Source organism: Helicoverpa zea, chromosome 3, assembly GCF_022581195.2.
Source record: "Helicoverpa zea isolate HzStark_Cry1AcR chromosome 3, ilHelZeax1.1, whole genome shotgun sequence".
NCBI classification, from domain to species: Eukaryota; Metazoa; Arthropoda; class Insecta; order Lepidoptera; family Noctuidae; genus Helicoverpa; species Helicoverpa zea.
In genome coordinates, this window is record NC_061454.1 from 1,941,738 (window position 1) to 1,954,418 (window position 12,681).

The 12,681-nt window shown below is 39.2% G+C and overlaps 2 protein-coding genes across 2 annotated transcripts; both read left to right on the forward strand.

Annotated features, from left to right (window-relative positions):
• Positions 1-413: 413 nt before the first annotated feature.
• Positions 414-2,678, forward strand: LOC124645992. Its single transcript, XM_047185997.1, has 5 exons — positions 414-667; positions 779-1,140; positions 1,522-1,630; positions 1,788-2,200; positions 2,306-2,678. Exons 1-5 carry the CDS (start codon positions 535-537, stop codon positions 2,672-2,674), a joined length of 1,386 nt encoding a protein of 461 aa, XP_047041953.1. The 5' UTR covers positions 414-534; the 3' UTR covers positions 2,675-2,678.
• Positions 2,679-9,564: 6,886 nt separating this feature from the next.
• On the forward strand, positions 9,565-11,107 carry LOC124645993 (Krueppel-like factor 16). The gene is made up of 2 exons (XM_047185999.1): positions 9,565-9,780; positions 9,997-11,107. The coding sequence occupies exons 1-2, from the start codon at positions 9,712-9,714 to the stop codon at positions 10,930-10,932; spliced, it is 1,005 nt and encodes a 334-aa protein (XP_047041955.1). The 5' UTR covers positions 9,565-9,711; the 3' UTR covers positions 10,933-11,107.
• Positions 11,108-12,681: the final 1,574 nt, after the last annotated feature.

The following is a 12,681-nucleotide window of genomic DNA, read 5'->3' on the forward strand; positions in this document are numbered from 1 at the left end:
ATACACTCTTTTGCAAAAAAAGCGGGCACCTATGCGAAATCTTAGTTTTAAGGACTTTATGTGTGTTTCAAAGGGTTGTAATGATTGTAGTATGTTTCTAGCATCAAAAAGGTTAGCCAAGCATGCGTGAGAGTGTATTCTAAATTTGAATATTTTAAAATTGCTAAAAAAGGAGATGGCCAAAAAAAAACCCAGAGTCGACAGGAACTTCATATTTATGATTGGATTCAGTATAATTTGTGGATTTTAAAAAGTATTTCAAAACATCTAAAAACCATGGGGTTCTCTTTTTATAACGTTTTTTCGATCAAGATTTTAGTTCACAAAAAAGTTTACTTTTACTGTTTGATGTTCGTTAGAAGTTGAATGCAGACTCGTGATTGGACCGTTTTACATTGCTACAGTGCTACAAGGATCTTTTGGCACGTGGCCGATTTTGGAACTAACGCCGCCATCTTGCAAAGCGTCACTTTTGACAGATAGCTGAAGTTGGTGTTTGTTCGTGCTTTAATTTAGTAAAAACCTTTATAAATTATGCCAAAAGTGATAAGAAGTGGTGTTAGAGAGGTGGTTTTAAAAGTGAAGGACTATTTTATGCAAGAAAAGCAATCTTGTGCCCCGATTATTCCATTTGAAAGGGTAAATGAGCGTGTCGCAGCTGCAACAGGTTAGTGATACCATACACAGTGCCCGATATTACCACGAATACATAACCTAAAATTGTAAGTTTTTTAGATAGATTTTTCCTTCACATCATTTAAATAAAATACGATTTCAGGTATATCTTTACGGACTGTTGCAAGAATTGGAAATGAAGGAAGATTGGCTGAAGCATCATCGAGTAAAATAGTTACTCCCGGAAAAAATAGAAAAACAAGAAAGGATAAAATTTTAATGGACAATTTTGATATTGGTGTTCTTAGACGAAAGATCCATGAATTTTATACTTTCAAAAAAGAAATACCAACAGTGAATAAGTTGCTGCAAGTACTTAGAGAAGAGATTGGATTCACAGGCAGCCGAGAAATTCTCAGACAACATATAAAAATGATTGGTTTTCGATTCAGAAAAACTATAAGCAACAGAAAGGTCCTCATGGAACGTAATGATATAACTGCTTGGCGTGCTCGTTATCTGCAGGTATACATATACTTATAAGTTTGTAGTACATCGTGCAAATTGTCTTTGTGTGAATTTTCCTCCGTTGGTTATGACATTGCAGGCTGAATCACCAGATTGTCTGAAAATTAAGCGATTCCTTGGTTTGGAAGGCATGTTGAGCTGGTGGTCCCGGTTACTATTAGGTACTGCTGATGATTGTAATCGACATTTAAAGGAACCATGACAGTAGCTGAAAGGTGGTTCATGAAACAACATTAACACCAAGATACACTTGGTCTCTTTCTAAGTGCCCACACAATATTGCTTATCTAAACCATCAGATACTATTCAAAATTAATGCAATCATTAATAAAACTGTTTAGCAATTTGCAAACTAACCATAAAATTATTTTATTTCAGACTTTAAAACATAATGACGATACAGAAAAACTACCTGTAGTCTACTTAGATGAGACCTATATTCACTCCGGTCATACAGCTGGGAAATGTTGGCAGAATGATGATGAAGGTATTGGCTACTTAATGATCTCCTAATATTATTGAGTAATATATTTTTTACAACTTTTTTTCAGAACTATTACTTATTGAATAATACATCTTTCTATAAGAGTGATTTTTGTTCTGAGTGTTCTGCTTTGTTTCATAGTTATTTTTTAAAATTTCAGATGGAGTATTAGAGCCCATCTCTAAAGGTCAAAGATTTATTATCGTTCATGCCGGAGGTAATCAAGGCTTTGTGGAGAATGCTTGCTTGGTGTTTAAGTCACAAACAAAGAGTGGTGACTACCACGACGACATGAACCATACAAATTTTAAAAAATGGGTTTTAGAAAAGTTGTCCCCCAATTTGAAGGAGCCCAGTCTAATTGTGATGGATAACGCACCATATCACAACACAAGCGTCAACAAACCCCCAAACACAAGCAGTAGGAAAGATAAAATCATCGAGTGGTTAAGAATAAACAACATTGAATATTCAGAAGAATATACAAGACCACAACTCTTAGAACTTGTAAATAGAAACAAACCCGAACCAGTGTATGCTGTGGATGCTATTTTAAAAGGACTGGGTCACAAGGTAACTATTACTTAATTCAGTTATACCTACCCTTTTTTCTCAAAATCTTAATACCAACATTACCAACCCAATGTGAAGATGAATAAGATTCTATTTTTTTTTCAGATATGTCGTTTGCCACCATATCATTGTGATCTAAATCCCATCGAAATGATCTGGGCATCCATGAAACGAAAAGTAGCCGAGATAAATATTGGGAGGCCACCAAACCAAATGCCTGACATGGTACAAAATGCATTCGATACCATTTCTGTCGAGGAATGGCGCAATCATTGTGGCCACGTTAAGAAACTGGAAGAAGAGTACCGAAAAAAAGATGGATATTTGGACGAACCATTTATCATAAGGTTATGCTCTGATAGCGAGGAAAGCACTGACGACGATGATTCTCAGGATGAAGATGATGAAGAATTTAATCGCATGCAACCTCTGGACGTAGTTCTTGCAGAACATAATTATAGTAAACGAATTTAATATATGATATTTTTTTTATTTATTTCATTGACATAGGTACCTTTAATTTTATTTTCATGTAATAATAGCCTTGGCCTATATCACACGAACATCTCATAAGTAAAAAAGTCACGGAATGGAAATCAAACAATTCCCTATTATTGGGGAGATTTTATTTGCTGGTAACCCTAATTGTACACTAACGCCCTCCTGTCAATGTCATCCAAGTGCCAAAAGATCCTTGTAGCACTATAAGTCATTTGTTATATTTGACAATGTCACATGGCGCGATTTTCAAAGACAATTTCTCCAAAAACATTTCATAGCCAGTTGTGAAGGTTGCATGTAACTGCGAAACCTCTCCAAGTAGGTAAGGTCGGTGCTTAATCGTATCTGGAGTGGTTAAATACAAGACCTTTTAATCACCAGGCCAACTCTGAAACTATGGGGTTGTTACTAGTGGCTTGTATAATGTTAGTTTACTTTGCTTTTTTATGTCCCTTGATGTTAATAATCTTTAAAATCAACATATATTCAACATAACCTATTTTTGCGATAATATGAAATAGCTCCTATACCCCATGGATTTCAGTCTGGATTTTTTGGCACCATCAAAGGTCTATCATAAAGAACCTATTGGTAACCATTTCATTGCTGTCGATTCTGGGTTTTTTTTCTATGAAAATTTGGCCATCTCCTTTGTAAACCTTGTTTTGGACTAATCGCTTGCAGAATGTTCGTCGGTGTTTTGAATTTTTTTTAGTCCTTAAAACTAAGATTTCGTATGGGCGCTTTTTTTGCATAAGAGTCTATTTTAAGTCGGTGACTGAAATAAAAATATTTTTTAATAAAATCAATATTGTTTTACTGTGACCAAATCAGTTCATGTTTTACGTAGAGTTGGGTATGATTTTTACACGACTGGCCTTACTGGATGTTTTCGTGTTAACAATCGAAGGCTGAGGTTATTATAATAAATACTTTTTTCATGCATTTCGGGAAATTTCATTTAACAGGTAACATTTATAAATACACCTAATCAAAAATGATGTTCAAAGATGGCGGCTTGCTTTAGTTCACTTTTCGGCCGCATTTATATCAGCTGTCGGATTATAATAGATAGCGCCTACGTCAAAAGTACTCATTTGTATTAACTGACAGCTTGCTAATTTAATTTGGCAGGGCGTAAAAACTCATTTTTTAAATATCTTTTTATCCAGGAAATCTTTGTGGCCCAAAATTTAATTCTGGAGGGTAGCAATTAGGTAGCAACTCTGGGTGAAAAAAAAACTCAATACTTTTGCGCCGTTTCTTCACACTGGGAAAAGTGACAGCCATCCTGATATCAGAATGGCTGTCACCTTTGGATGCTGAATATCTTCAAAACCACGAGGGTAGCAATTGGTAGCAACTAATGGTAGCTGGTAGCAATTAGGTAGCAACTCTCTATATGTATTTCGTGAGGATCGGAGAATTGTGACGGCGCTCCTGACGCTAACCAAAACACTACACCCACTTTTTACACTAACAACAAAGGCCGGTCAACGGACACACCCAGCACACACACAAACACATCTTCACAGTAACACACACACACTCACACACACATGTATGTCATTATGCGCAAACGCATGCAACACGAACGCGTAGTGTGCAGCCAAGCGTGATCGGAGTATTTCCAGTATTTTCCTTGTTTTTAAACGGTTTTTAGTTGAAACTGTTGTTTTGTAGTTAAGGTTTATAATTGGGATGGGTATGTAATGTATGACTTTCTATCATTAAGTATAGTTATCGGCACGGATATTGAGCCCTGACCCAAACATCCATACATTCTCACAAACTTTCACATCTATACCTACTAACATTATAAAGCTGAAGAGTTTGTTTGTTTGTTTGTTTGTTTGAACGCGCTAATCTCAGGAACTACTGGTCCGATTTGAAAAATTCTTTCAGTGTTAGATAAGTAGCCCATTTATCGAGGAAGGCTATAGGCTAGGTACACTCTTCCTGAGTAACATAGGCAATATTTTATCCGGCTTCGTGCAGAGGTTTCCACGGGATGCGGGTGAAACCGCTGGCAGAAGCTAGTTTTTAATATTAGTAGGAAATATTAGTAGGAAGTATGATATTAGTCGGATAAGATGGGAAAGATGGAAGGCTTTGCCAGGCAGGCCTTTGCCCAGAAGTGGTACAGCATAAGCTAAATAAAAAAACTATATTTATCCCTGATCCCTTTACAAATAATAAAGTCTAGCTTCCTCAAGGTTTCACAAATGTCAAATGATACAATATTCGATCCCACGTTAACAATAATCACGCAATTGCGTCAGAAAAGTACCACTTAGTGGCACGCTGGCACTTTGGCACTTTGACACTAACTCTGAAACGCAGAACGCCGATTATATGATAAATAAGTACATTTTCATCATACAGTATTTATTTGCGATGGTGTATAATTAACGTTGGTAGTTATCTTAATACGTTTATCAAGAGGAAAAAAATTGTTTGTAGTTCACTAATTGGTAAATGAAGACTGACTTTTTTAAGTCATTATGTAGGCACTTTCTACCTATGTCTCAGACACCAAATACTGAGTCAAGGTAAAGGAAAACATCTTGAGAAAACCTGGACTTTAGAAGTCTGAAATCGCCAATCCGCCTTGAGCATACGTGGTGATTAACGCTCATTTCTTCTCTGTATGAGAAGAGGCCTGTGCCCTGCAGTGGTACAATAACAAGGCATAATATGTAGTCTATCCTAATATATCAAGATGATAATAAACACTGAATTTAATTTCCGTGTCAGGGAAAATACGTAGTGTCATATCATATTACGTAGGTATTACATGTACTACGTACACACGTAAGTATTCTGAGGTTGATAAATTTTAACTAAAATCGAGTTCAAATACTTACACTTCTGAAATAACAGCAGGCTATCCAATGAACACATTGACAAAACATACCTACATTAAATATGCTCAAAATGTTCCCTAAAACTGAACACCAAAATCCCAGTATTCCCAAATACGTCTGACGTCACACGCCCGGGTCATCATGACCCACACTGCTACCGTGATACCGTGATAGCGATAACAATGATGATATCATACGTCACCACGCGTGGTTTCCCCAAACAACACGCACACTGGCATAGTAAACGAGTTTGTTTACATCACGTTTACGCACACATGGATATGTGTAAGTGGTGTGTGGTCCAAGTGGGACGATTACAGCGTTTAGTTCGCTGTTTGTGGCTTATACTAAAATACTTTTTCTGCCAGTGCTTTTACCCCTGCCCCGGGGGAATTACTTAATATGCAGGAAGTATTGAAAAAGAGAGTTATGCCCGATTCGTCATTTTAGTGATTTGGCATCCATAAAAAACGTGTCCCAGTTGGTCATTCAATAAAATATTTTATTTTGCTTAGTCCCAATTGGTCATCCGTACTTTATTTTGTAAAAAGTACTGTCAACAAGATAAGCTTTACAATATTGTAATATGTTTTTTTTTATTTATTTTGGTTATGTTTTTTCCGAACATGGCAAGACGCTATTAATAAAATCGCGATTTCAACGGCGTCACACACCGCACGGCCAAAACCAAAATACCAGGATCGCATAAATCAGATGAGTAATATACCAATCAACGAGTGTCCATGGAACTGCCCACCGTGTACTAAGACCGCATAACTTACAAGAGTATAGCAGTCAAGAGTGTCAGGATTTTACGTTTTTTTCCTTATTGTAGATAAACATACCAATTTACACCATCATTCATCATTTTTATGTATACAATCTCTTTTCTAGTTATGGGCCCCTGGTACTTTTATTACCGGCACAAAAAGTATCGAGTCACATTTTCGGGTTTATAAAATGCCCATGTTGTCTACACCTGTGTTTTAATGTAAATTTTATTATATTTATATGAGAGCTATACCTTTACCTACATCAAAGTTTTTCATTTAAAATTTCTTCTAACACTTTTATTTCTGACGGTACTCTGATACGTGAAATTTTATGCGGGTGACGAATCGGAACTCAAAATTTAAATATTAAATTATTTATTTTGCTCGAATGACCAATTGGGATTTGATGTATGGAAAAAATAGTTGGTGACCAATCGGTACTAATGACAAATTGGGAATAACTCGAAAAAGAATAGTTAAAGTGAGTATAATTTCACATTTATTATTGGTTGATGTAATTTAATAAATACTAGCTGTGCTTATTGAATTTGGTGTGAAAGCCGGACAGACAGGTAGACATAGTTATTTCGACATTAATATTTATTGTCAGGGTTTAAGAAATAATTGAAACAAAATGTATGTTTAAATGTATATTTAAATAAACTTTATTAAAAAAAACACACACACTCGAAATAACTTACCACCGCAATCACAAAAACTCGTAGTCATTGCTACGTCATCGTAGCCGTGACGCGTAGCACTACGCCGCGTCATTCTACGCGCAATGTAGCAAAATTACTGTAACATACTTAGACCTTTATTTTTATGTAACTGGGTTGAGGAGGTCAGATAGGCAGTCACTCCTTGTAAAGCACTGGTACTCGGCTGAATCTGGTTAGACTGGAAGCCGACCCCAACATAGTTGGGAAAAAAGGCTCGGAGGATGATAGACCTCTGTTTTTAAACTCAATATGTACCTATTTCGATATTCAAAACATTTTACATATATTTTTTTCTATTTATTTACTTGCTTGAAATATTTAATTATTTTTCAAATTATATACCTACAAAAAAATGTGACTACTGATTTCGGGAACAGGAATCAAATTCAAGGTATTGGTGGTTTAGTATTTATTTTAATATTACCAAAAAAAATATTACCTAGAAACCTAGAAAAATAAAACATCAAATATTACAATAAATAAAATACGTCACTCAAAGTCCAAAGTCCCATCCCCGACCTCGCTACCTCCCCTACTTTAAACCATCCCCGATCACTCACTCTGCGCGTGACCTCACTTTCACAACACTAGCGCGATGCGTCACACACACACACAAACACCCGTCACTCATACACACAGACACACAGGTAACTTGTAACGGGTACTACAGCGTAAGAAATTAGCATAAATGAGTAACGTATTTTATTGGAAATTGTAGAAAAATTGGTGTTACTAATTTAATGATTAAAGTGTTTTTTTATTGTGATGCAGGTCTAAAGGTCATTGAACTTTTGACATGTTAAATATGTAGTGCATAAACACTCGTTTTCAAAAATAAATATGAGAAGTTTATATTTACCATATACCTGGGAATTATACTTAGAATAAGCATTCCAACTGTATTTTATTTATACCATTCTTGAACACACCCATTCAATTGTTTTGCTCCATTCTTTATTTTGCCAGCTGCCAAGCTGCTGAAACATTAACCCCCTTACTTTAAAATCTCTAATCACCTACTAAGCAACATTTTAACTAATCACTACTTAAAGTCTTAAGTAGTGATTAAATGTTAGTTAAGACATGCTTAAGCATCGTTTATAAGTAAGAATTTTCTTAAACAGCCCTTAAGTATTACTTATATTTAATTCACGTTTATAAGTAAGGCTGTAAATAAATAAAACACCTACTTAGGTATGTTTCCTGAAATATAAAATAATATTCTGATTAGCATAAATTAATATAAGAATGAAGACATACAATATATAGTGATTCTTATAGGCTCAAGAGATTCCTATGCAATAGTGTTTAGACTCTAGAAAACGGGTTATTTACTAGAAATAAACTTCTGGCCTAAAATAAACTTTTATAACTGTTTCTTCTATCTAGGTATGTGACTTGTAAGAACCCGAAAAACTAGAAATTTCTAAACACAACACACAATTTTACGACTAGGCAAAAATAAAACTATCGATGTCTTTTTTAGTTCGAATAAATATGAAATAACTTTAAAATTAAAGGCAACAAGATATATAGACACTGTGTAAAATTAGTTTACATTAAAAATAGAACTTTAGTTTTCTTTTTACCGTGTTTAGTGGTTTCTTACGAAATGATGGACGAGAGAAACTAAGAACACAGAATGGCTGACCTACACCACCAAATTGTCAACGTTTTGTACACCGCGACTTGCTAAGGTCAATGACTCGTTTGCGATGAAGGTAATAAATACATGAAAATAACATTTAAATGCATACAGGTAAGGTTTTAAATACAATGACAGCGCTTCAGCCTAAAATTCAGCAAATATTTTGATGTCGAAAAAATATTTTTGTGACTATTTTTTTTTTTGAAACTTCTTGCGTCATATACAGAATGGTTTTAGTCATAAATAAAGATTTTAGCATAGAAAATAATAGCGTATTTTCATAGATATATCTACTAGTGACGCATCGCTAGTTCGCTTGAAGTTATTACACTAGACACGTAGGTACACGGGTTTATCTAATCATTCGCTGATACAACAACAACAACGAGGTGGGTGAAACAATTCACTTGTTCGTGATAACATTTATCTGGGCAATCATCTTTCTCATTACTATGTTAACAGAACAACTGAAAGTAATATATGATGCATACAAACTGCAGAGAGAGGTGTAAAAGCTGGTACTAGACGCGTATCGTGTATCTGTCGAAAGTAGCGAATGTGGAGCGCGGGTCGTCGAACCGCAACTGTCAAAATAGTAGAGCTAGATGCAAACGAGTGTCATTGATTGTGCGGTGCAGCCGGCGACCTTGTCGCGCCCGCGCCCCTCGCGACGTCATGCGGGGGCGCGCCGCTGACGTCAGCGGCCTCGCCGTCAGCCCGGCAGCACGTGAACACCACGCGCCGGCACGCGCCGGCTGCGTGATCACCCGCCGCCCATTGGCCCGCGCAGCCGAGCCGCCCGCTCCCATTGGCTGCCCGCCTCCCCCGCGCCCCGCACTCGCATGCCTCGTACGGCGACCGCGAGCCGAACGGTTTATTCGTCTGCCGCCCGCTAGCAGCACCACACGGCTCCCAACAGCGGAAGCGCCAAACGAAAACACAAGTTTTGTGAATTAAAAAAGAAAGTTTTATTGCGTTGAATGCTAGTAGTATTATCAGAATGTCGACTCTGCTCGAAGTTTGTGGACCCCTCTCACCGCCGTCAACGCCACCGTTGATGGAAAACAAAGTGAGTGTCTTTTCAAATTCGTCTTAAAAACTTATTGAAAAATTCAAAAATATGTTTGCAAAGCTAAAAAAAAATATTTCCGTCCAAAAAAAAAAATTCTCAGTGCCATTTGTGCAATCGAAAGTACGGTAAGAGCGCACGACGCGATCACGCAGTGCGCGCGTGCTCGCTCAGCTAGCGACCGTTCACTTACGTGCATCTGTCTTTGTCTCGCAGGTCGAGTTACCTTACAAGAAGGCTGCAGTGAAGCGCGCCCGCGAGTCTCCGCCGCCCACCGGGCTGGTGACGCCGCAGCCCTCGGACTCGGAGGGCGAGGAGGAGTGCAACAAGCGCGCGCGCTGCGAGCTGGCGCGCCTGCTGCTCAGCACGCCGCCGCCCGAGCCCTGCTGCCGGCCCTCCGTCATCATGCGCGCGCACAAGGACGGCACCTGCAGCCCCGAGCCGCTGCCGCCGCCGCCGCAGGACATCAACATGAACATCCTCAAAACGCTCAAATTCAAAATGAATAGAGGGCACAGTTACTCGCAAGCTAAATACATTGCGTCACAAGCTCAAGTAGTGCCACCGATCACAGTGGAGCCTCCCAGCCCGCCGCCCAAGGTGGAGGAGGCTCGCGTGCCGTCGCCGCACCCCGAGTGCCTGCCCGCGCACGTTGAGGCGCGCGACGAGCAGCGCGTGCCGCAGGCGCCGTCCCCGGCTGCCACCCCGGGCTGGGTGCCGCTGGCGCCGCGCCCCGCGCCCGCCGTGCTCATGCCCGGCACGCTGCTGCCCACCACAGCGCTATGGCTAGTAGCCCCGGCCCCCGCCGCGCGCCGCCGCCTCTATGAGTGCTCCTACCCCGGCTGCGGGAAAAACTACTTCAAATCGTCCCACCTGAAAGCGCACGCCAGGACCCACACAGGCGAGCGTCCGTTCCGTTGCGCGTGGCCAGGCTGTGAGCGCCGGTTCTCGCGCTCGGACGAGCTGTCCCGTCACAAGCGCACACACACGGGAGAGAAGAAGTTCGGATGCCGCGTGTGCAGCCGGCGCTTCATGCGCTCCGACCACCTCGCCAAGCACGTGAAGAGACACAGCAAGGAGCGCGCGCCGGCGCCCGTGCTCAAGCTGCTGCCCTCGCCGCTGCCCGTGCACGCAGTCGCGCCCGCGCACTGAGCGCCGGCTCGACATACCTCGACTGTGATCCAGATCTCATGATCGTTACCTAGTTGTAGTTGTACTCATCTCTAAGACTGTCCTATGTCTACTTAAGTAGCATCTATATGTAAGGAAATATGTTATTGTTAGCGACGTTAAGCTTCCAAAAGATTAAACTGAATTATTTATACAAGTCCGTTGTTTTTGTTGCACCTCACTGATTGCACTGTACACTGAACACACTGACACACATCCTGGTGGGCTGGTGAGAGCTGATGACGAGGTATACCGCGATAGCACGCGAGCAGGGCCGCGCGGCGCCCGCGTCCCGACTGCCACCCGCCGCCGCCGCCGGCCGTGGCTGATAACGCGCTTAGCCGACCTTATCACTGCAGATATCACACCCAAAACATTTCAAACGGAAAACACACGACAATTAACATACTGATAAACTAAATATTTAGCAATCACAATGCTTATCGGCAATATTTATAACTTGTAAGTAGTCTTTAAATGCCGATAAAGAGATTAGTAAAAAATCTTCCAAGAGATAAACAAATTGCTTATTAGAAATGGGTAACATTTGCCTGTTACTAAGAACGACTGTTACTTGGCAATCATAACTCTCTCATTCTAAATTGTTGCATCATCTTAAACTGAGATGAAAACAAACTCATTCGTGGAAACGAACACTGTATCACTAATTTCATGGGAACTATAACGATTTGGCAGCCACGTCTTAATGCGTGTGAAATCATAACTACATATTTGTAAGAAAAGCAAAATTAGGATTTCCTTTGTCCTGAAATCCGATATCTTTCACCTCTACATAAAATTAATATCAGGAAAACTTCAATCAACAATAAAATAGTGTCTTAAAAAAAAATTATAATTATCGTAATTAAAAGAATTACTACTCTGTCCTGATACAATTTTCTGTAAGGAAAAGCTAAACTTCGTGACACACCTATAATCGCAAAAAGTCTTACGTCTTACTTATAGAGGCTTCTAAGTAAGAGGCCTATATGACACACCCCTTTTGGCATACGGTTAGGGGGCCTGTCTATCGACATTATAAAACACTAGCCACTTTCCCACGGTTTCACCCACGTCCCGTGGGGACTACTGCTTGTACCAGGATAAAATACAACTTATGTTACTCGGGAAGAGTGTAACTTTCCAACAGGGCAAGATTTTTTTTAATCGATTCAGTAGTTTCGGAGCCTTTAGGGTACAAAGAAAAGCATGTTTCTTCTTACTTATTTATATTATTAGTATCCATACATACTTAGAGTATAGACTAACACTCGTTCGCCTCTCGATTTTTTAAACATTTTTTACTTAAATATAAAATATTTTTTTATATAAAAAATATTCGCAATTAGCCTGTCTTAACAGACCTTTTAATTGGCCTTAAAAAACGAGAAAAAAGGTTTGTTTGACATTTCGAGGTAGTTCTTAATTGGGTGACCTTACACCTTTTCCTATATTTAATTTTATCTAACGTAAGCTATTTTTAGGGAGCACCTGTTAATATTGTTGAATTATAATTGAAACCCACGGGAAACATGGCCTGCGGCAATGTATTCCTATAGTACTGTCATCTGTGGAAAGCAAATCTATGAAGCCGTACTAAAGAAGTCGGTTAAAAATCTTCGGCTTTGCGTTGTGTTGTATTATTTTCGACTCGACTAAATATGTAACACTTTCATACTCACATAATGCTTAAGTAGTTGCGTTTTCTATTATATAGTACCTAATCTCTCC